This window comes from Papilio machaon, chromosome 1 (assembly GCF_912999745.1).
Source record: "Papilio machaon chromosome 1, ilPapMach1.1, whole genome shotgun sequence".
Classification (NCBI taxonomy): domain Eukaryota; kingdom Metazoa; phylum Arthropoda; class Insecta; order Lepidoptera; family Papilionidae; genus Papilio; species Papilio machaon.
In genome coordinates this window covers 2252216-2273663 of record NC_059986.1, presented here as the reverse complement: position 1 = coordinate 2273663, position 21448 = coordinate 2252216, and the positions used below count along the sequence as shown (strand labels likewise).

Below are 21448 nucleotides of genomic sequence, written 5' to 3'. Positions count from 1 at the left end.
AACTTAAAAAAGTCAGTTTCGTTTCAGTTCAAAAAGAATATGGCCGTGTTGCGGCCAAGTGTGAATGTAAATATGAATGGTCACAATAATATTCATAGTCAGTTAACGAAATCTTTGGAAAGGATTCTTGAAGATGCTTACTTAAGTGGTGAATTAAAATTGAGTGGACGAAAGTTGCGCGAGTTTCCTAAACCAGTGAAATTTGACTTGAGTGATACAGTTTTGGCCGGTAAGTTAAATTTATAAATAAACCGTCTTGCATTCAGACCTGATCTCTGTCTACATTATATTTTTTGATACATTTTATCATATTTACATTATTCATTTCGATGTTATTTTTGTTTACCAACCAACGCCTTCATGTTATTATAAGCATAAGCTTTATCTCATCGAATCGATCGAAGATAAAGCTTTGTTTTTTTCTGTTCAATAACATTTGTTTATTTCTGTACTCATTTTCGTAACGGTTTCATATAATTTTAACGGAGATATATATTCAATGTTCCAATCATTTTAGAAGATTGTTTAAGACCATACCAAAATAATATACAAATAATGATTTTCAACAACTAGTTTTTCATTTGTTAATTGTGGTTAAATTTCATTCATAACTTAATAAAATATCAAAGACATTTATTAGAAATAATAATTATAATATGATAGTGAAAACATTCTCTAATACAAATGATATCAGATCTATAATTATTTCTCTTATTAATTAACTATTTCGAATATAATTTTCTTTATAGCTATAACACCATTTACTGTAACAGTTGTAATATTCAGCTTATTTTCTTAAATCCAATTAGTTTTTTTACTGTAAAATATATAAATATTGAAGCAAGTAAAAGCCTAAAAGTAGGTGTTTGTTTAGGGATGGGCGTGTAATGTTAGATGCCTAATTTAATTAGACACTGTATTAGTTTAGCTGATGGATTGGTTCTATTAACTTGTTAATTAATATGCCTATTTAACAGTACACATAGAGTTTTTATTTTAATAATGTGACAAATTAATTTATGTATTATATGTAAACACCTTTTTTAATTATGTAATTTATCAGTGACAACCAATTTTAAATTGTTATGAACTTACCTAAGGTTTTTATAAAATGTAAAGTAAAAATAATTCTAATAAGAATTGTTTGATATAAGTAGGTTTCAGTTGCTTAAACCCTTGTACAAAATTGTTGTCTTTGCCCTTTCTCTTTTCAAAGATGTATTCAATTAGGATTGATTTGAAATGAAAATATAGGTGTACACATCAGTACTCACACTATGTGACGCTGTGCCACATTTTACGATTGATTTTTATGAAAGTAATCTCGTATTGATGATGTTGGTATACAAATATGCTTAATACCAACACAAAAGGTATGGCATCTGTGTTTATGGTAAAATGTATTATGGATCTCTATTCTTAATCTATATCTGGCGTATTTTATAGTTCCCAGCCAACATGTTGCGTTCTAAAAATGGTTTTATTTACGTTTCACGCCTACCACCTACTACTATGTTCAACTTTTTCATCAATCTTGGCCATCTTAAATAACGATATTGTACGTTGATAGTAAGAATAATCTAATCAGATACTATACCGATCAAACTATCGTCATCACAAGATTAAACACATTTCATTGCACCTAAAAATGAGAAAAACGGAATCTAGTATTAATGACTCTGCGATCGTAAATTCGTTGCAGTCGTTAATTTTTCTTACAGGCTAACGAGCAGTAACTGTACGCCTTTTGCTGTTCTTTCAGACAAAATTAGAAGAAAGAAAATGTTTTTTGTACGAATATTTTGGACCTTGAAACTGGAACATTCTTTTTTACCGATATTAGGACAACTTCCAAGATCACCAGTTTTGTATGCGAAATTATGCTTTCAATCGAGTTAAGATAAAAGACAAAGCACACATTAAACTTATAAAAATACATAAATGTCTTAATTTTGAATTTATGTTGTAAAATTAGTTTGTAAAGATTCGTCTGCGATCTTCAAATCGTAAACCAAGTAATTGATATATTAGTATTTAAAACAGAATACCGTAGTTGATGTAGAAATTATTGATAACGACGCTTCTGTAAATATAAAGCAATAAATCATTAATAGTTCAATAAACAGTTTCACATATTCAATGTTCCATAGCAAGTGTTGATAAAGGCTGGGCTATAGTTTCGAGTGGTTACACTTTTAACGACTATAAGTGGAGTGATGACGCGTATGAAAGCTGCACATGTGTGGAAGAAGATTCATATTGTAACAACAGCACTCAGAGTCTTTATGTGATCTTTCTTATTGTAAATTCTTCTTTAATTTCTTAGTGACCAAAGCTAACAATGGCTAAAACAAGACAAAGTAATCCGTTAGTGAAGTTTGAAGACCCATGTTATCGTTTGAAGTAGATTAAAAAGCTCGGCGTCGTCCGTGAAAATATAGTTCTGATTGAAATCCGAAAATTTATTTAAAATGATCCCAATAGTAATGTCACTAAGCATTCTGGGTTATCTAATGCTACTGGCATGTCTTTGACTTTACGATGTGATAAAGTATGACGAAATGCACTAGTGACCTTTTGTTGAAAGAAAATCTTTAACCATTCAGACCACCCGTTAAGTTGTAAGTACATACTTTGTACGTCAGTTATGTCTTAAGTAATTTGTCAACCAAAAGAACTTATTTAAATTACATTGTAGTTTGGTTTACAAATTAATGCTATGGCGATTTGAACCACCCAAATCGTAATCGTTATTTTTTTGCTAAAAGTCATTGCTATTACGTACGCAAATTAGTCAAGAATAAAAAAAAATGGGACCCATCTGCAATCACTTCCTTTAGATTAAAATAATTTTTATCAAAATCGGAGCACCAGGGGCGGAGCATCGCGGTAACACACATAAAAATACAGTCGAATTGATCTTTTTGAAGTCGACTAAAAAGTAAAGTCAGTTGGTACAAGTAGGACTACAAACTAAACGCTAAGAATATTTATGGACCTACGCACGATGTACCAAATTACCCTGTATGATGAATTAAAGGTACTAAGAACCCGGTAACTTATGTATGAGCGTTCTCCTGAGTTGGTACCTTTAATTAACTAACTTTAATTGCATAGTTAATTCAACCGGCACACTCGTTTCGTACTTAGCATGACCTGAATTTTTCTCCTGAAAGACTCCTGACCCGACCTATACATTGAACTTATGAAAAATGTAGCGTTAAATATAATTTTAATTTCGTTGCCATGGAAACATTGAATAATTTTATACATAATTCATTAAGTTAGACATCAAAAATTATTTACGCTAATCATAATTGAAAACCGATTTATCCACGTAAAAGGAATAGTATAATACATATTGTCATCACTATCACTTTCTTTGAAAAAAGACAGAGAACAATATGTGTTAATACAAGTGTCACCTCAGTAGAAACCTGCAGTATGAATACAGACTTTATTCTTCTTTGTGTGCGTGTAGAATAACACTATACAAGTTGTATAGGAAACGCCATACTGGCGACAGGTGCATAAACGTGTCCGCTGAGCGTTACTCCGCTCCGGATACGAGGGAGCGACGATAACACTAACAAACCAGGATTTATATGAATTGTAATCGAATATGAACCTTATGGTGATTGTAACAAGGAGACAGAAGTCCTTTTTACAATCAGCCAAGGAAATCAATTTGTACAAGTGGCGCTAGTGTTTAGGCGACCGGTCGACGTTGTTTTGTATTGTGGACAGGACTCGCTTTTGTTAAGACAATTTGGAAGTATACTTTTGGCTATGATGATGTCTTATAAATTGTACGTCTTAAAATGCTTTTAAAAAAAACTTGAGAGGTGTCAAGGGACACCCGGATGGAACGAAGTTCCTTTCTATTAATTAATGAAGGAACCAATGTTTATTCTATGAATAAAAAACTTAAGTCTTCACAAGAAGTACATTTTATTTCTATGAATTTTCGTAATATATTGTCACGTCGTTGCCATGGTGAAGTAGCGCTCATTCGTCGTTAACATACTTACTATAGCAAAAAGTGTCGTGACAACTTTTCGTAAGAATTTTTTCCGTCTAGCCCCCTTTCACAACGCGCGATAAGGAACTTCGTTCCAAAAAATTTATTTTAATATTTTTAAAACAGTTTTTTTTCTTATTTGATGAAGAAGTCCTGCCGGAGATTGAGGTTTTTAAATTTTAAACCATATCTGATTCGGATTTAGCTCAATTGTGTTACGGAATTTACAAACAAGAAATACGTTGCTTTATTATTTAACTGAACATTTAATAATTAAGAAAATAAGATTGCCTCTTGTCCACAAAACCTGTCTGAAAGCAACTTTTAATGAGGCGAAAATTTACCTCATCAGTAATTAATTAAATTATTCCAGACACTGCGAAAACACTTGAGTGGGGCTACGTGTTTAAACGAATTCATTTCGGACTGGACTAAATTTATAATGCCCACTTGAACAGAATGCCTTGATGTATTTTTAATAGGGACTTTGTAATACAACCCCTTTTAAAATTTCCATGTCATTGCTTCATTACCTCCGTCCTTGTTTAATAGGACAAGAAATCTTTTTCCGTTCCATAAACAAACGCAGGAATTGATCGTAAACTCTTTTTGCTACATTTGCATAGGACAGTAAAGCTGACTCCATACTTTTGGCGAAGCTACCTTTACAATAGGCGTCACGTCATTTTTATGCGCCCGTAGACGCCTTCGCGTCCTTGCATGCTAATATAGATACCCGACTAATGTCGATGCTGGTGTTTTGCTGATGTTGCTAGGAGAATAGAGTGTCATTCACATTGTTGTCGATTAAAATTAGTATCGTAATAAATTAGTATGCAAGTTGTATCGGGCTTCCTCCTCGCCGGGCTTGTCTGCTCGTGTCCTTTAAGATTTACATAAAGTGTATTTGATGTACCAACTAGCAGTTTTGTTTTTCATATGGTCACGTTTTATAACGTTATCCTGTTGACTGTATTCGCTTTAATGACGTAAGAACACCAGTTTGTTGTAAACAGAATACAAGTTTTATTTCTTACTAGCTTTTACCCGCGACTCCGTCCGCGCGGAATAAAAAAAATTAAAAAAAATAGAAAACGGGGTAAAAAGTATCCTATGTCCTATTCCTGGTTCTAAGCTACCTGCCCACCAATTTTCAGTCAAATCGATTCAGCCGTTCTTGAGTTATAAATGGTGTAACTAACACAACTTTCTTTTATATATATAGAATAGATTAAGGCAACGAAACTGATGATAGCTTTACTAAACTTCATAACACTAACATTTTCACCGATGCAATGTTTTATTAATCTGTGATAAATTTAAGATTTCTAAAATAGCGTGCAGGCGAACTGAAGTGGTTGGCGATCGTGAGAAATGCATCCATTCAATTAAGAACGTTAGATTAGCTCTTACAGTTTGAGCTGAACGATGTAGGCGGACTCAGACACACGAGTTTAACGCTCCCTTGCAAATAAACACAAGTACCTTTATATTCAGTTATTATTACGCATTGGGTATTGCATGAAAGACGTCGAACAAATGTCAAACCTATATACGTAAGGTTCATCATATTCGTTACATGCCTTTATAATTTGTAACAAGATGTGCAATAAAGTAGTGTTCTTATTTACATTTCTTTTTATCGCACCACTTCTGTAGCAAAAACCACACCTTAAAATGTTATTATTATCTGACGCATGTATTCATTAGGTTATCAATAGACAAATAGCTGTTTTACTTGTTTTAAACTGGAACAATCACTTAAAAACTAATCACCTAATGAATTCAACTTAGTAAATAACTTCTGTCTAGGTATTCAAATCCGCAACTGTTACATGTGATCTCTGTCTATGACAACATTATATTCTTGTATTAATGTTTCCTCAATGTTAGCTTATGTTTATCGAGTAATTTAACTGACTCAAATGATGATACCGTATGAATAAAAACTAAACTATCGAAAAATTACAAATGTCAGTGGTCGATTCGTTCGTTCTGAGGGCAATCGGTCTAAATCAATACTTGTCCACCCTATTCCGTCCCTCTTATCTCCCTTTGAGTTACTGCATCGAACGTTGCAGTCTGCATCGATGTTGACCCACATCGTTTCAGTTAACAACTCCTAATGCGGTTATACCTAGGGTTGCTATAAAATCGACTTGCTGATTACATTTAGGGTGTTGCGGTGTCATTTCTTTTCTTCTATGATAATCTGTCGTTCTTATTTCTTGCTTGAAACGAGGTAAAGCAAAAACATACTCCTTTCCAAAGTAAAGAAATAAATATACTACAGCATGGAATAATAAAAAAAACTAGTTACAAAAAATATATACTATGTAAACTCTTTATAACGTTATCCTTTATAACAATAAACTACCTGTAACGTTGAAGTGAGCCCAACTTGGTTGGTTTGCGTTAAAACTCACATATTCAAACACTCTTTATAGCGATACGCCATTCTCTATTACGAAGAAATGTGTTCATATTTGTAGACAGTAAATATTTATTATAGGTATTATTGTTTATGTTATGTTATCTTGTTAATTTGGTTGTTTTTTTGTTCACTCCATATGACGATAACTCTATAACGACAGAAAATGCTCAGTCGCTCGAGTTTCGTCATAAAGAGTTTACACTGTATTTTTATATTAACGTGCGACAGCCCTATGCTACTGTATGCTTTCTATATTCACGGTAGTCTATCAATAGTGTTATAACTAGATGGAGTGGAATAAGAGGTCGTGCAGGCTCGTGATCTTATGCAATTGTTTCACGTTCTCCTTCATTGCTTTAAAACTTCTTTTTATTATGGTTGATTGTGGTTTTTTTCTATACATTTTACCATTGAATACAAGACGAAGAGCTTAACATTTTCATTTAATTATGCAATCAGTAACTCAATGGTAATTTAAACCGTCGCTTAGAATAGATTTCTCATACTAAAGTTCTGATTGCGGCAGTTTTATTTATGTTATGTGAACTGGATGAATTTTTCTACAATATTTGAAAACTGGTAATAAATTATTTATTAAGTAGTCCTTAACTGGTATATGATTTTTTTCTTCTACAATATTATATCATTGTATTTCTACAGAGGACGGAACTTCGCTCAATGCACTTTCCACTTGGTTGGTCACGTCGCAACCCTTGCCTGTGCGACCACTTCCATTGTTGTAAGGCGTTGATCCTTTAGTTTCCGTTAACACACGCTATTCCAAATATAATAATTCGCAAGTATCTCAAATTATATTATACACATAGACACCGTATGATAACTTTCATTCTTTTTGTAGAAGATTTTTGAAGAATTACAAACTACTAAACTAAGTATAAAAAGGTTAAAAAAAAAATTTTAGAGTCGTCATATTTGATTAGTACACTCTATTCTTTATGTTTTCTGTGTCAAGTCACCTGAAAGCCAAATAAACTATATTTCCCAAGGGAGAGACAAGCGACAGAAAGAGAGAAAAGAGGTCGTCAACAGCTTTATTTTTAATGTATCAGCTTAGATTTTTTTAATGAAAATATAAAAGAGTCAATTATTTTATAGGTCTTAATGATATGTAATTCTCTAAAATCTGTTTGTGCGATCCTTTAAGTTTGAGTGGTAATAACGGAGATGTGGCATGTATAATTTGTCTTTGTATGCTAATAATTTCTGTTTTTGTGTCTGGTGTGGTCTGAGATTTAAGCAATACAATTAAATCCGGTTTTTTGTTATGTGTTAATAGCAATTGTGTAGTCAGAGAAGAATACTGAAACTTAATATTATATTCATGTAGATAGTTATACACATAAAATCATAAAACTATTCTACAGGTAACGATGGAATAATGTCTAATAATAATAATTGCGAAAGAGTAAATAATTGTTACACATATAAGAATCCCTAAAATCGATCCATAAAAACATAGAGACAAAAATAACCTCCTGCTTATGGAAGTCGGTTCATTATAATCATGTTAGATTTTAAGATACAATGTATATTGAACATTGGATTAATAATGTTTTAACCAAAACATATGCTTGTTTACGTTGGGATATAAACACGAAACTAACGTTTCATTTCTGACGCTAATTTTGGCAGAGAACGAATGATATTCGGGTCATTCGGAATACTGGTGGGTACTTTATAATGCTATGTTTGTAGTCAATATCTCACTATTTTATCTTGGGATTTGAACGTATTCGAAAGATATGAGTTTGTCTGTAATGGATATGAATTCTTGGCACACTTTACTTTATCGTAATGCACAAACATTGTAGAAGATTTATAGTACCTACGCTTGTATGTTTAACGAATTCTTACAGTAACTACACTAAATTGTTTATTAATAAATAGTTTTCGACGTAAACCAATAATTTTTCTGTTCTAAAAGACACGTAAAATATATCTCACAATTTCACATGCTTTCTCAGTCGCATCGATTTTTTATATTCAGCTTCCAAATCTATAGTTATCAAAGATATCATTCGGCTAGAACATTTTTCATCCTCTCTGGCCTTCTTTTAAGACCAGCAATCGGTCCAACATCTGTTCCTACTACTCAAAATAATCTCCGAGAAGCCTGATCTTTCTTGCAAAGACGTAATTCTAGTTTCCTTATAAAATGCCAATTGAAAGAGAAAGTTGATTTTTATTCGCATGCCAATATGTTACGACGATATTCATTCATCAATTAATCAACGTTTTCGTTTGTTATTACGTTATCATGGCACGGTATTATAAACGATTTGACATCGTTCTCTCAGCTCCGATGTATTACGATCTAAATATAGAGACGTGTCGCGTGCCTTGTGTCGTACGGCTGCGCTCGCCCTCGCTCGGCGCAAGCGCATACGAAGGGGCCACGCACGTGCTCAATCACGATTTATATTAACTGAACAGCGAAAAAACAACACTAGACGTTTTGAGTGCCGCTTCTGTTGTTGTTATAATCATTCTAATAGAAAATGTTAATGTTATTCAACTAAATTTACATTAATGAATATGTAGTAGTGACTATAAACTTTATTTATAAAATATCTTATATAATTTTAGCTACCTTTAATATCTCGAATCCTTAATACAATTTTAAAATTAGGTCTATAACAAATGCTCTAACCATTAGAAATCTATAAACTCGGACTCAAAACGACAATATGAAGCCGGTTGCAGCGTTTCTTCTTCGTAACGTTCAAAGTTTGTGGCATCACCGGGAGATTTGTATTTGGGAATAAATGGTGCAGGATATCTACAATTAACGATAGCATCCCATTCTATTCCTCTGAACCACTTGTGGTTTTTGAAATCCATTACACCATCCTTCATGACACCGAAACGCTTGGTGATGTCCACTTGAAGTGTATTTCGCACCAAGTCACGTAGATCAGGGTTAAAACTCGAAGGACATCGGTATTTTCCGGCGACAATCTTCTCATACGTCTTCATTGGCTCGTTAGCATAAAACGGCGGGTAACCCGCATTCATTTCATAGAGCAGGACTCCAAACGACCACCAGTCTACGGAAAATCCATAGCCCTTACTCAATATTAATTCCGGCGCCAGATACTCGGGCGTACCGCACAAGGTCCAAGTTCTACCTTGTAGAATCTTACTGAAACCGAAATCCGTGATTTTTAAATATCCGGTTTTATCGATCAAAATGTTTTCCGGCTTTAAATCCCGGTAAACTATATTGCAGAAGTGCAGGTACTCGAGCGCCAAAATCACTTGACTTGCGTAAAATTTTGCTAGAGGTTCCTCGAATTTCACCATTTTTCGTAAATGAGTAAACATTTCACCTCCAGACACGAATGGCATTACGAAGTAAATGTAGCTATTATCTTTAAAACTAAACTCCATTGACACAGTGAAAGGAAACCTTATTGCTTCAAGTATTCTCTTTTCAAACAGCGTATGATCAACTTGCTTCAGCTTGACTACTTTTTCTTTTTCTAAGATCTTCATGGCGTAGAATTTTCCAGTTTTAATGTGTCTCAGGAGGACGACTCTTCCAAAAGCACCCGTGCCTAGCGTCCGGACTCGATCTAGTTCGTCGAATGTAATACTGAAGGTAGGCGTCGAACGCCATCGTTGTTCGAATTCGTTCTTGAGCTGCTTCAAATGTTTGAGGTACTGCTGCTGCTGCTGGTCTGTGTAACCGTCATGGACGTCCGCGGAGTTGTCTCTAGCTTTGTAAGACATATCTTTCGATGGACTGTAACTCTTGTTCGAAAACATTATATTTGACGTGTGGTATCGTAGCCGACTAGTTTGCGCCGCTTCAACGTGTTGAGTTTCTAAAGACGTGTCGTTGGTCTTGTTTGCGGTTGCTTGTGAAATACTTTGGTTGAGATGCAATACATACTTACCTGTAAATAACGTCTAAATATATTTTTTACTTTGATAGTTATTGGTGTCGTATGCCTTTAATACTTTGAATCCAGTCTTACATCTTCCATATATGTGTATAATTTTGTAATCATACAACTTTTATGCGGCAAATGGAATGATACATTGAAGAAGATGTTATACGTATAGAAAGAAACCTTCAGAATTACTCACTAATACATTGCTAAACTTTCGTTCTGTACGAGGAAAAAGTAATACCGGTCCACCCTTGCGAATATATCGGCGGAGATCGAAAGTACGTAGGGTGCGGCGACCGAGGGCGAGGGGGTGAGCCGGCATTGGGGGCGCGCGGGAGGGTGCATCAGCTGTTTTGGGGTGTCACGCCACCGCTCGCCGTCCCGACTGTTGTATTGATCAGACACCACGTGGAGTTCTACGTACCGCGAAACTTTACCCTCCTTTGCCCAATTACGAGAATAAAAGACTCCTCCCGTCTGCCATATGTTTATATAAATAGGTATGAAAAAGTCTGCTTAGGTTTCTGAATTATATTTATGTTAATAATCGTATAAACTAGTTAGATTCTCAGTAGAAGGCAGTGCTGTCGCCACTACTATACACATAACACATATCATCTATTGTAATCCAATAACGAAATTATACATCGGGTAAATTACCATTACGCTATGGGCGGCCAAATATAATCTAGTTGATTGGTATCTAAACAGCGTTAGTCAACAGTACGTATTTTCTCCTACACATGTTAAAAGTTAATTGAAACAATAGATAGAAAAGACAATCTTACTAATATTTTAAATGCGAATGTTTAGATGAATGAAAATGGGCGACATTGCCCGAAAAATAAACCGTAAGTGGCGATGGGCCGACTATATTGCCCGCAGAACGGACGGCCGATGGGGCCGCAAAGTACTGGAATTGCAGCCACGGACAAATAGACTCAGCGTGGGCTGGCCTCCCGCAAGATGGACCGATGATCTGGTCAAGGTTGCGGGAGTGTCCTGGATGTGGGTTGCACAGGACCGATCATCGTGGCGATCTTTGGGGGAGGCCTATGTCCAGCAGTGGGCGTTACCTGGCTGAAAAGAAGAAGGATAGGATAGATGCATGGATGTTTGTTTGACTGATCTTCGGAACGGCTTAATCTTGATGAAATTTGGCTCAGATGTAGAACATAGTATGGAAGAATACGTAGGCTAATTCTTATTTTTATTTATTCCGCGCGGACAGAGTCGCGGGCGACAGCTAGTTTTATAATAATTATTATCCGTAATTCGGTTTTGATATTCGTTGTACGAGTATTATTTTATATGAATTGGGCGCAATTGTAGGTCAAAATAAAGCTGTCGACAGTCGTTCGTTACGGTACCGTTATCCGAGCCTACTCATACGAGACCACAGTCGTGAAACTCGCCACTATGTTTTATATTTATGACGCATGCTGACACGTTTATGAATTTATTGTTAGTATTCCTTGAATTATTTGGTCCTTTCAACCAGATGTTAAAGTTAGCTAGCAGTAATTCTCGCTACGAGTACCTACTCAATTGTTGACGTTAATGACTGTTTTGCTGTCGTTCTTGCCTTGTTAAAGTATTGTTGTTGAATACTTCTCTATCTAAGAAGAAGACAAAATTACGTGACAAAAAATGCACAATAACAATTCTAATTAACAGATCCTAGATGCATCAAGCGTAACGGATATTATCTCGCGGGCAAAGAACAGAAGACGATACTGCCTAAAATTACCCAGACTGTATCATCATTATATTTAAGCCAAGCTCATTTAAATTTTACATACAATTCCATTGACGATTAAATGGGGACACATTAAACACGTACATAACATAATAGACGATGGATGTGTGCTTTGGCCAGATTGCCACTTGCCAGCGATGAGTGAAAAAAAAATCTGGAACATATTGATATCCCGTGTTGGAAATCAAGACAATTCTTTTTTGTCCCTGATGGAATGTGCGCTCATTTGAATACAAGCATGTGTACGTCACACACATTAGTAATTGAACCATCGTGATGAAGTTTACAATTCTATCAATCGCTTTTATTGCCAAGAGAATTAAATCCATAAGCTCGAAGAAAATGACCTAAATTAAAAAAAAAGTTGAAAGTCACAATTCTTGTTAATATATGGTTTAGTTGTTCATTTTCTTTTCTCTAATGTCAAGGGTATTCTTTACTACATTACAATTCTAAAATGTAGTAGGTATTTGAGCGCACAACTGTCGAGTTACCACCAATTCTCTAGATTGGTTTTACATTACTATATCATTGTATGGTTCGTCTATAAATTAAGTCAGTTCAAGGTTGTGGAGGCCCGCAACGACTTGGCAAGTCACCAGCGTGATTATGTAAGCATGGTATTCAGGTTCGATGCTCGTTTAGCATTCGCTTCAGTCGGGCATTGTGTAGGCGTGTTGGACAGCTAAGCTGTTAAATGTGACCTTCTTAGTCTCAAGTTATCTATGTGTAGAACGCCTATGTTACGTTTCGTAATAAGCTAGCGAATTTTAATCTGAGTATACTCATGTATTTAAAGCACAGAATGGAGTAGTTTTCAATACATTTTTACGTAGATATCAAGTTCAACAACAGAGATAATCTTATGTAGAGACCATAAATCCAGTAGCATCCTCGTTACTTAAGACCGGAAGCATTTCTTTGATGACTTGTTTACTTCAATGTATAAATTTCCGGCACATGCTCGGCTTGTTGCGCTGACTCTGGTAAAAAGACGCACTTGTGCCGAAAAATAGGCTCGTTAGAGACGACCGTAGTGCGATGGCGGTTATTTTTCGAGGACATTACCGCTGTAAAAACTAGACGAGCAACTTGTTTCGGAATTTTGCGGCCGGTTGCTGGGTAATTTATTCTTGCGCTAACGCTTTGATAATATAAATGATGTAATTGAAACTCTTAGTATGGACATATTAAATCCATCTTTGTTGATTCAAATGAGCAAAAAAGGGAAAATTAAAGAAGGGGAAAATGTGTCTACAATAGTTCTTTTTTTTTGTTTTTTAACAGAGTCTGACATATTTTTACGATAATTCGAGGTGTTATGATGTACTCGGGACACTGTTATTATCGTGCATTTGTTATAAAGATAAGCTTAGATAATCGCCCACACAGAATTGTGCCAACTCGGACGCATTCACTGGAAACAGATAATTTACGCTTCGCAAAAGACGGTCTATTTTAGGTTCTTTGATGATTGCATATTTACTCTATTTTCATACGACCTTTTAATGCCCTTTAATATATTTATTATGTTAGCTAAAAATACTTTGATTAAACTATCACAACATACCTACGAGTATGAAAGACTGTCGTGTAAATGTAGGCGTTGAATTTGAAATATTCTTAACACTTTTATATTTACGATAAAGTATGGCACAATTATAAGCGGATCGTTATATTTGGAATACCTTCACAAGAATAAATTTGCCCTTCCTCATAAATAAAAAAATGCTATAAGTAATGTTCCAAAGGAATTTCTTTCTTGTTCCTATTAAACTGATCTTATAACTGTACTTTTTATTTGTTAACTAAAGAAAACTTTGTCCAAGGTAAGTTGTGGAAATATAGACTAGTATTGTTAGCTTTCTTTCGCCCCAGTTGACGTTCGCTTTAGGTCCCTTTTATATCTGATGCCCCTTCACTGTATTTACTCGATGTATTAATATCTACAGCCTTGCAACGACCCGTGGCCAGCCTTTGAAGTCGCATCACTGGGCAATATAAAAGGTGTTACAATATACTTTTCTCATCAACATTATACAGCGTGTTACTCGCAAATAGCTATATGACCTTGCTTTTACTCAACGTTTGGCGCTAGAGCGGGATTACTGACCTCAACGAACTATCGTGAACATGTTTCACATTGTTTGGGTTTGGATATGTCATCACTATATTTTTGTGTTAAACTAGAATATTTATGCATCCTATGAAAACTTGCAGCTTCTCTGATGTTGCGGACGTCGACTGGCGTCGTATCAATTAACATTATTCGATGTTCTTGTTTGCAACCTTTTAAAAAAGAAGTATTTAATTTATTATTTGGAACAAATTTTTGTCGTTCATTTTTGAGATTTATCTTTACAAACTACCGCCTTTTGCCGCCATTAATTAATTCTAACATTAGAATTTAATCAAACAGAATAATATAGGTTACTGAAACAAACGAGTATGTTCTACTTGACAGACTTGTGACGAGGAAGCCGAATAAGTGAAACGATTGAACGCATTATTGGCATGTCATGGAATACTAGTACTGACCCCTTTCTATAACATGTTCTCGTAGTTATCATCACAATTTCCGTAACAAATCTCATCTCAAATGGAAAAAGAGCAACCACTTATCTACAACTCTAATTCTTAGCCTAAATGATTGAAGTCATCGTCGTAGAACTCTTAAAAAAAGATGGAACATCTCATATTTTTGCCAAAACGAATGCATTTCTAATGGTTCGGGGTATGTCTAAACGTTTATATGACTGTATGATACCGTGCGGTTCTTTATTGTTCAGCTTATGAATATAAAACTAGGGGATTATTTGTTGAGTTTAAAATGGGGCTTATAGTTGAGTACAGTCAGCCTCAGATTACGTGAGTCATGTATCTCGCAACCATTGCGTTATTTATGCTTCGCGCCGGAAACTGCGGTGTGTAATTATTAAAGCATGGGGTCTACGCTGTTGTTTTGTCTGCCATTTTATGCTAATATTATATGGGTATAAATGCTTATGGTTAAGAAATTTGAAGAGTTTCTACCAGGGCAACAATAAGGCGTATTTTACAGAGCTTCACATTAGAGTCAAATAATGGATGCCTCATTAAGGAAAATGTCGGATTGGTTTCAAACACAATTATTAACTTACTTCAACTTTCTTTTAAACTGAAGCAATACATTTATTTTAAATCCAACAATGAACATAGATATTTTATTTTACTTTTTTAAGTGATGTAATATCAGAAATTCCTTTTCAGCCATCAGTTTACTGCAATGCGAAATCTCATATAAATAAATGTTTTGACAATTAGGTCACTTGGCAAGCGTTCCAAAATTTATCGTAATAGATTTAGAAGAAAAAGTTTATCAAGCGATGTAGTGTTTAGAATATCTACATCTAGTTTGTCTTTTACATCGAAAATATCTTCAGTGTCTGTTAAAGTAAGTACTTAATTATATAGCAGCGACTTTCTGCCCTTTTCACTACGTAGGATCGGCACAGTATGTTCTTCTCTTCTGTACATCTCAATCAACCTTTATATCTTTCATTCTCTTCATGCGGTTATCCTTTATCTATGAATACTTTCATCTGTCTACCTACACATTTGTAGCCAACCTTCAATCTCATTACATATTTAATTTAATTACAAATAATTCTTGAATGTATTCACATTGCGTCGTAGATAAAACAAAAGTCCTTGCAATGGTGGGAAGTGTCATCGGGTTACATGTTAAAGTCATCTTCATTGTTCGTAGCCGACTGCGCGTCATTATCACTTGGTACATTCTTTTTGTAGTCACTTCCTCGCCGACATAGCGCAGACAAAGCCTCTATCTCCAAGCTTTTCATGCGGTGAACCCTGATGAACCCTAGTTTTGTATCAAACTTATATCTGTTTCAGATTTCGCTTTCGTTTACACAACAATGTGATAAGTCTGATAAGTGCGTTTGTTAGCATGAATGCAATTAGCTGAAATCAATATGCGATCTCGAAGACGATAATATTTCACTCATTATATTCAAAGTATAAATACTTTATTATATACTATACTTTATTATATTTAATTTACTAATATTTTCGGCCCAAGGATAAGGATCAATATTGATTTGGACCGTAAATCAACAGTTGTAAATCAATAGAATTTAAGTATTCATACATCTTTAAGTGTACCTTTATAGAAGTCGGACATATTTGTCGTTGTTATCGAAACGATGAAAAAACTCACATAACTTCTAACCAACCAAAAGTACACCATATCATTTCAAAGACCTCGATATCTTTGCATCATGAAATGACTCAGATCCTGTCGCCCATCTATATTCTTACGCATTTCCTGTGCATTAAGATTATGGAAGCAACTTTTTATTCATACGATAAGCAATCGTCGCGCAATCTTTTGAATAAAAAATTGTGTTCAGTGTATTAAAGTGGACATTATACAATATTTTCCGTCAAACGATACGCTACGAAGAATTACAGTCTTTTGACGTAAAAATAATCTGAGATAACCATACATTCCCACTGTAAAAACTTATTTTTTATGTGTTTTATAGAATAGTAAACAGATAGTGGTTTTTTTCTGTAGTGTGAGCCCACGGTAACAATTGTTTGGACTAAGCGTATAGTTAACCAGTTAAAATGCTTAAAAAACTCCAAATTTCACGATTCCTAAGATGCCATACGTTGTGTCAAACCAGTTTGTGCGCATTCTTTCCTTTAGCCACTGACATATATTTAGTTTCTTACACACACGGTAACTACAACAAAACAAAATTCTTAGAAATAGGACATACGTTTATAAAATTATAACTGTAGTTTATCCTGTTAAATGCTTTGTTATGAACGATAAATACGAAGGACCAATTAATTTGTACTGAAATACCCACAATTAATACTTCGGTTTCTGACATTTTCAAGTGCAAGCTTTTTATAGGAGGATATATCAGTAATAATTGCTTATTATTTCCTTCTACTATCTGACAGTATACTAAATATGTTTTATACAGAGTTTATCTAGCTACGCCTTACCCCTCCAGCTAAATACGAAGTCATCGAACTACGACTGGTTTACGCAGAAATATCCCATTGCATTACTGCAACTTATATAAATTCCTCTTATTAAGATATCGCCGACTTCTAATAGAGATATCTAAATATATTTCATACTGTGGTTTTGAAGATAAGGAAGTGTAGTTGTCTAGCAAGTTGTCATCAAGTTCTACGATACTTTAAGGACATTTATTTTTTAAACATTCATGAATGATGTAGCATTTTCGTGGTGAAAGAATTATTTTTTAAGTTTATTTGTTACAAACATACAATACAAATCTATCCTATTTATAACATTAGTGTATAATACCATAATAATATCCCTTATTTTCGTAGTTAAAAGTTACACCAACAGACTAAAAAACAAAGCAAGAAGTTAAGAGACAAAGTTGTTTATTGATTGTAAAAAAGCGTTAGTATCAAAAGATTCTCAAGTGGCCGAGAACTGGCCACTTGAAAATCGTTATAGGGCTGCTATAGATAGAATAAACAGAGTGACAAGTTGTAAAGTATTACGAAGTGCTTGTAAGTATTGCAGAATTTTGCTTATGAACTGTATAAATTGACAGTTTTTGTCTTTACTATGAGCAACAGAAGACATATACATCACAAAAAAAGTTTTCAGCATTTAATCTTATAAGCGCTTATACAATTCACTGTTAATGAATTTGTTATTTCAAACGCAGATTGATTTTGTCACGTTCCCTAATAATTGTTTATTGACTTGATTGTTTATTTACGAAATAACATGCCGCACGAAATTAGAGTTTTACTACTGGCCATTACTTTTAGTCATAAAACCGCGTAACTGTACAAAAGAACCTTGTTCTCTGCCCTTGTGTGTAACACTCCCCCTTGCTATTCAGTTTAGTATTGAACGGATCAATTACTCTTGCTTTCATGCGTACTAGAGTGAAATATTACCTGACTAATGTAAGTTTTGTTTGTTTCAGATTTGTCTAAGAATAGATTTAGTGACGTGCCTGATGAAGTGACGACGTATGTGTATTTAGAGAAGTTGTTGCTATCACAAAATGTAATCAGAAGTGTACCGGAGACCGTTGGTGGACTCCAGTCTCTCACATATCTTGATCTCAGGTTAGTAGCTATTTGAATCTATTCATAGTATGTAATAGTTTCGTCCAAAATTAGTAACGTGTGATATACCATACCATAATCGTCATAACAAGACATATTGTAATATAAATATTTATTTCTAAAAAAAGAGTAGAACTACTTTTTCTTTCGATGTTTCTGTTGTGAAAAATCACGGTAATATTATCATACTAATATTATAAATGCGAATGTTTAGATGTATGGATGGATGTTTGAAGGTATCTCTAGAATAACTCAACGCATCTCGATAAAATATGGCATAGATGTAGAACATAGTCTGGAAGAACACATAAACTAATTACTTTTTTTAATTCAATAAACTAAGCCAATCTTGAAGTTCACTTAACTCAACGATTTTATAAACAATTCGTTCAATTTAATATGAAAAACATTTGGCCACTATTTAACATTTTATTAAATTTCAATAGACGAAAAATCTTAATTAATAACCTCCTTCTTTTTGAAGTCGGCTAAAAAATTAGGAAATTGCGCATTGCAAGGGACACATAAAACAAACTTTCTTTTTTTATTGTTGTAACTTAATAAACTTTAATGGAATGTCACCTATCAATAAAATCTTACTATCTAAAAAAAATTATACTCTGAGTACGAACTTTAATTGTATAAATAAAATTTATAAGTTATAGTACTAAATGTAATTAAATTAATTTATGGTTAAGATTCGTGTTAAAATTTGCATTTCTCAGCACATTCATCATGTCCATTTTAACATTTAATTTGAACTCTTCCGGTATTGATTTGAGATGAGGGAGAAGGGACAGAAGAAACAGTTTATCACTATCCTCAGCTTCGTTAAAATTTTGTGCATCAACATTAGCGAAAGCAATTTCGCCAACGAGACTATTAGTTTTATTCTTTTTAGACAGTGGTTGTGTTTCATTTTCTTCGTCGCCAGCATCATTAGAGCCATTCGATTTAGTATCATCGTTGAATCCGTATGTTTCGCTGTCGTCATTATCATCTGAACTTTCTTTCTTAATTTTCAATTTCCTTCTTGTTCGCCAAACGCTACAAGTCTTTTCCCCGTCCTCGGATTCAGTTGAACCACCGGCTTGCCCGGGCTGCTCCTCCTTGAGAAGGAAACTGAGTTTTTTACTGTATATATAAGGTCTTTTGTGTCTATTCGGATTTACAACGTATTTTTGAAAGCAATCTCTGATGCTCTTCCATTTTTTCTGTAGTTGTATTTCTGTAAACAAAGCTCAATATGAATATAAAATGTTTGCACTTCTCTTACTGTTGTAATATACATTTCACGGGGCATTTCCTCGTTAATTATAAGTCGAGCACAGTTCACGTTGTTTGAATCTTATGGCGTGGCGCACGTGCGTGAGTACCTACTCTTGCTTTCTGTTTATAAACAAACTGTCTACCATAAACAAAGACTAATTTGGATACTATTCTTAATTTTCTTTTAAATCGATATGCATGGGTTTGTTTAAATTGATACAAAGTTGTGATGTACAAGTTGTTCAGCAGTAGTTGGTTATTTAGTAATACTTGTTTTTTGTATGGAACAATAACAAAGGTATAAACAAATTATCAATATAAAATATATTAATTATCAGGTGATAACATAGATAACACATAATATATGTGGGATGGCGTCCGATATTTAATCTATGTCTAAATGGAAGTGTCATCTATATGACACAAATGTCACAAAGAACAAGTCAAATAACTTGACATGAAAAATCAGAGAATAAATTTTTACTTGCAAAATAATAAATTAACATATTGTTTACCAAGTTCTCTCAATTCACACTTCGTGAACTTGACGTTTGGCTCGATGAGTTCCTTTACAACGTCCGTCCATAGTTTTTGCCGCATTGCTTTACTACGATACGCGACGTCATCAGAATCCCATAATCCTGGACGCTTTTTTATTTCTTTTATTAATCTCTCAGGGTCGTATTCGAAATGCATCGTTGTCATCTTCAAAAAGTTAACGAAACAATTTTGAAAAAGAACCGCCAGCGTTTCTAACGCGGCGGTACACACGAACGAGCGGACGCCGCGCGACTGACGCGTCGCGTTTCGTTATAAAATGGCGGCGTTTCATAGGGTGACCAAAAGTTTTAATGTATTGTTAAAGTTACAGAAACTTATTTTAATAATACATTAAACAAGATTGATTTTATCATTACATATTTCCGAATTTTTGGACCCACCATAAAAAGTTGATCAAGACGTACGTTTTTTATGAAGGTCAAATAAGAAGACGTTACCCTCTAGGCTAGGGATGGCGAACATATAGCCCGCGACACAATATCTTGGACACATGTGAAGTAGTGTTGTCTCGCGAAAAAAGTGTAAAATAGGTGTTATATGAGAAGCAAATGCGAGTGAACCTTGCGGCAAGTCTCTAAGCTCATTGGAAATTTTGTTAGAAAAATGGCACGTTGATAATTAATATTGCTAATGGTTTCAGTAAATATTGGTTTTTGAAAGATTGAATTGTAAAATTGTACACATATACATACATGTATAAGAAACATTATTTATTTCAAATATTTGTTTTCAAATATTTGTTTTCACTATAAGCTTCAGTTAGAGAGCTATTATGTTACAATATAGTGCGAATTCAATCTTACTCATAATGCATGGTATGGTCACCCTAGCGCAGACGCTGGATCGTATCGAGCGAACCGCCGCGCCGCACACTTCAGCCGGCGGGCGACGGGTGACGGGCGGCGGCCGGCGCGCGGCGCTTGCGGTAGAGCGTTCGCTCGCCGTCGAACGCTGGCTCCCTTCCCCTCTCCACATCCCCCAGACCCTCGGCCTCGTTCAGCTCGGAGCAGTACCTCATTATTATTATGATTTACAAATATATAGGCATTATTATGAATGAATGTGTGAATGAAAAAAGCAGACATGGCAAATTATGGGATTCTAAATACATGATTTCGTCTATTCGGTAAAGTATAGATAAATTTCAGCTAGGAAAATAAAAAATAAACGCACTCGGTATCGAGGGAAACAGATATTGTATAAAAACGTTCAAACCTTGTGGTCGATGGAAGTCAGACAAACGGAATGATGAACTGATGCGGTCAGAAGTTAAAAATCATTAAATGGAACTTAAATAAATGTTTATGTTCTTGAGTCATAATTTAGATTATTTGAAATAGGAAAAC

General features: G+C 34.5%; 3 protein-coding genes across 4 annotated transcripts in view; 1 reads left to right on the top strand and 2 right to left on the bottom strand.

The window, feature by feature from the left end:
* The first annotated feature begins 27 nt into the window (after positions 1-27).
* The window catches only part of LOC106714180 (leucine-rich repeat and calponin homology domain-containing protein), a 32532-nt gene continuing 11111 nt past the window's right edge, over positions 28-21448 (top strand). For both annotated transcript variants that reach the window (XM_045681739.1, XM_045681718.1), the window contains exons 1-2: positions 28-229; positions 18128-18272. In XM_045681739.1, the coding sequence (XP_045537695.1) occupies positions 40-229; positions 18128-18272 (335 nt within the window). In that variant the 5' untranslated portion in view covers positions 28-39. The remainder of the gene's footprint in view (positions 230-18127; positions 18273-21448) is intronic.
* LOC106714263 (cAMP-dependent protein kinase catalytic subunit alpha) lies at positions 9129-10244 on the bottom strand. Its single transcript, XM_014507259.2, has one exon. It carries the CDS (start codon positions 10242-10244, stop codon positions 9129-9131), a length of 1116 nt encoding a protein of 371 aa, XP_014362745.2.
* LOC106714264 lies at positions 18950-20320 on the bottom strand. The gene is made up of 2 exons (XM_014507260.2): positions 20057-20320; positions 18950-19500 (listed from the first exon to the last, which is right to left on the bottom strand). Exons 1-2 carry the CDS (start codon positions 20244-20246, stop codon positions 18950-18952), a joined length of 741 nt encoding a protein of 246 aa, XP_014362746.1. The 5' UTR covers positions 20247-20320.

Bases quoted from the DNA above. Each gene is read 5' to 3' on its own strand.
- LOC106714264 (XM_014507260.2), bottom strand. From the start codon at position 20,246: ATGACAACGATGCATTTCGAATACGACCCTGAGAGATTAATAAAAGAA. The intron at 19,501-20,056 runs GTAAACAATATG...CTTTGTTTACAG, and splicing joins GTGTGAATTGAGAGAACTTG to AAATACAACTACAGAAAAAA.
- LOC106714263 (XM_014507259.2), bottom strand. From the start codon at position 10,244: ATGTTTTCGAACAAGAGTTACAGTCCATCGAAAGATATGTCTTACAAA.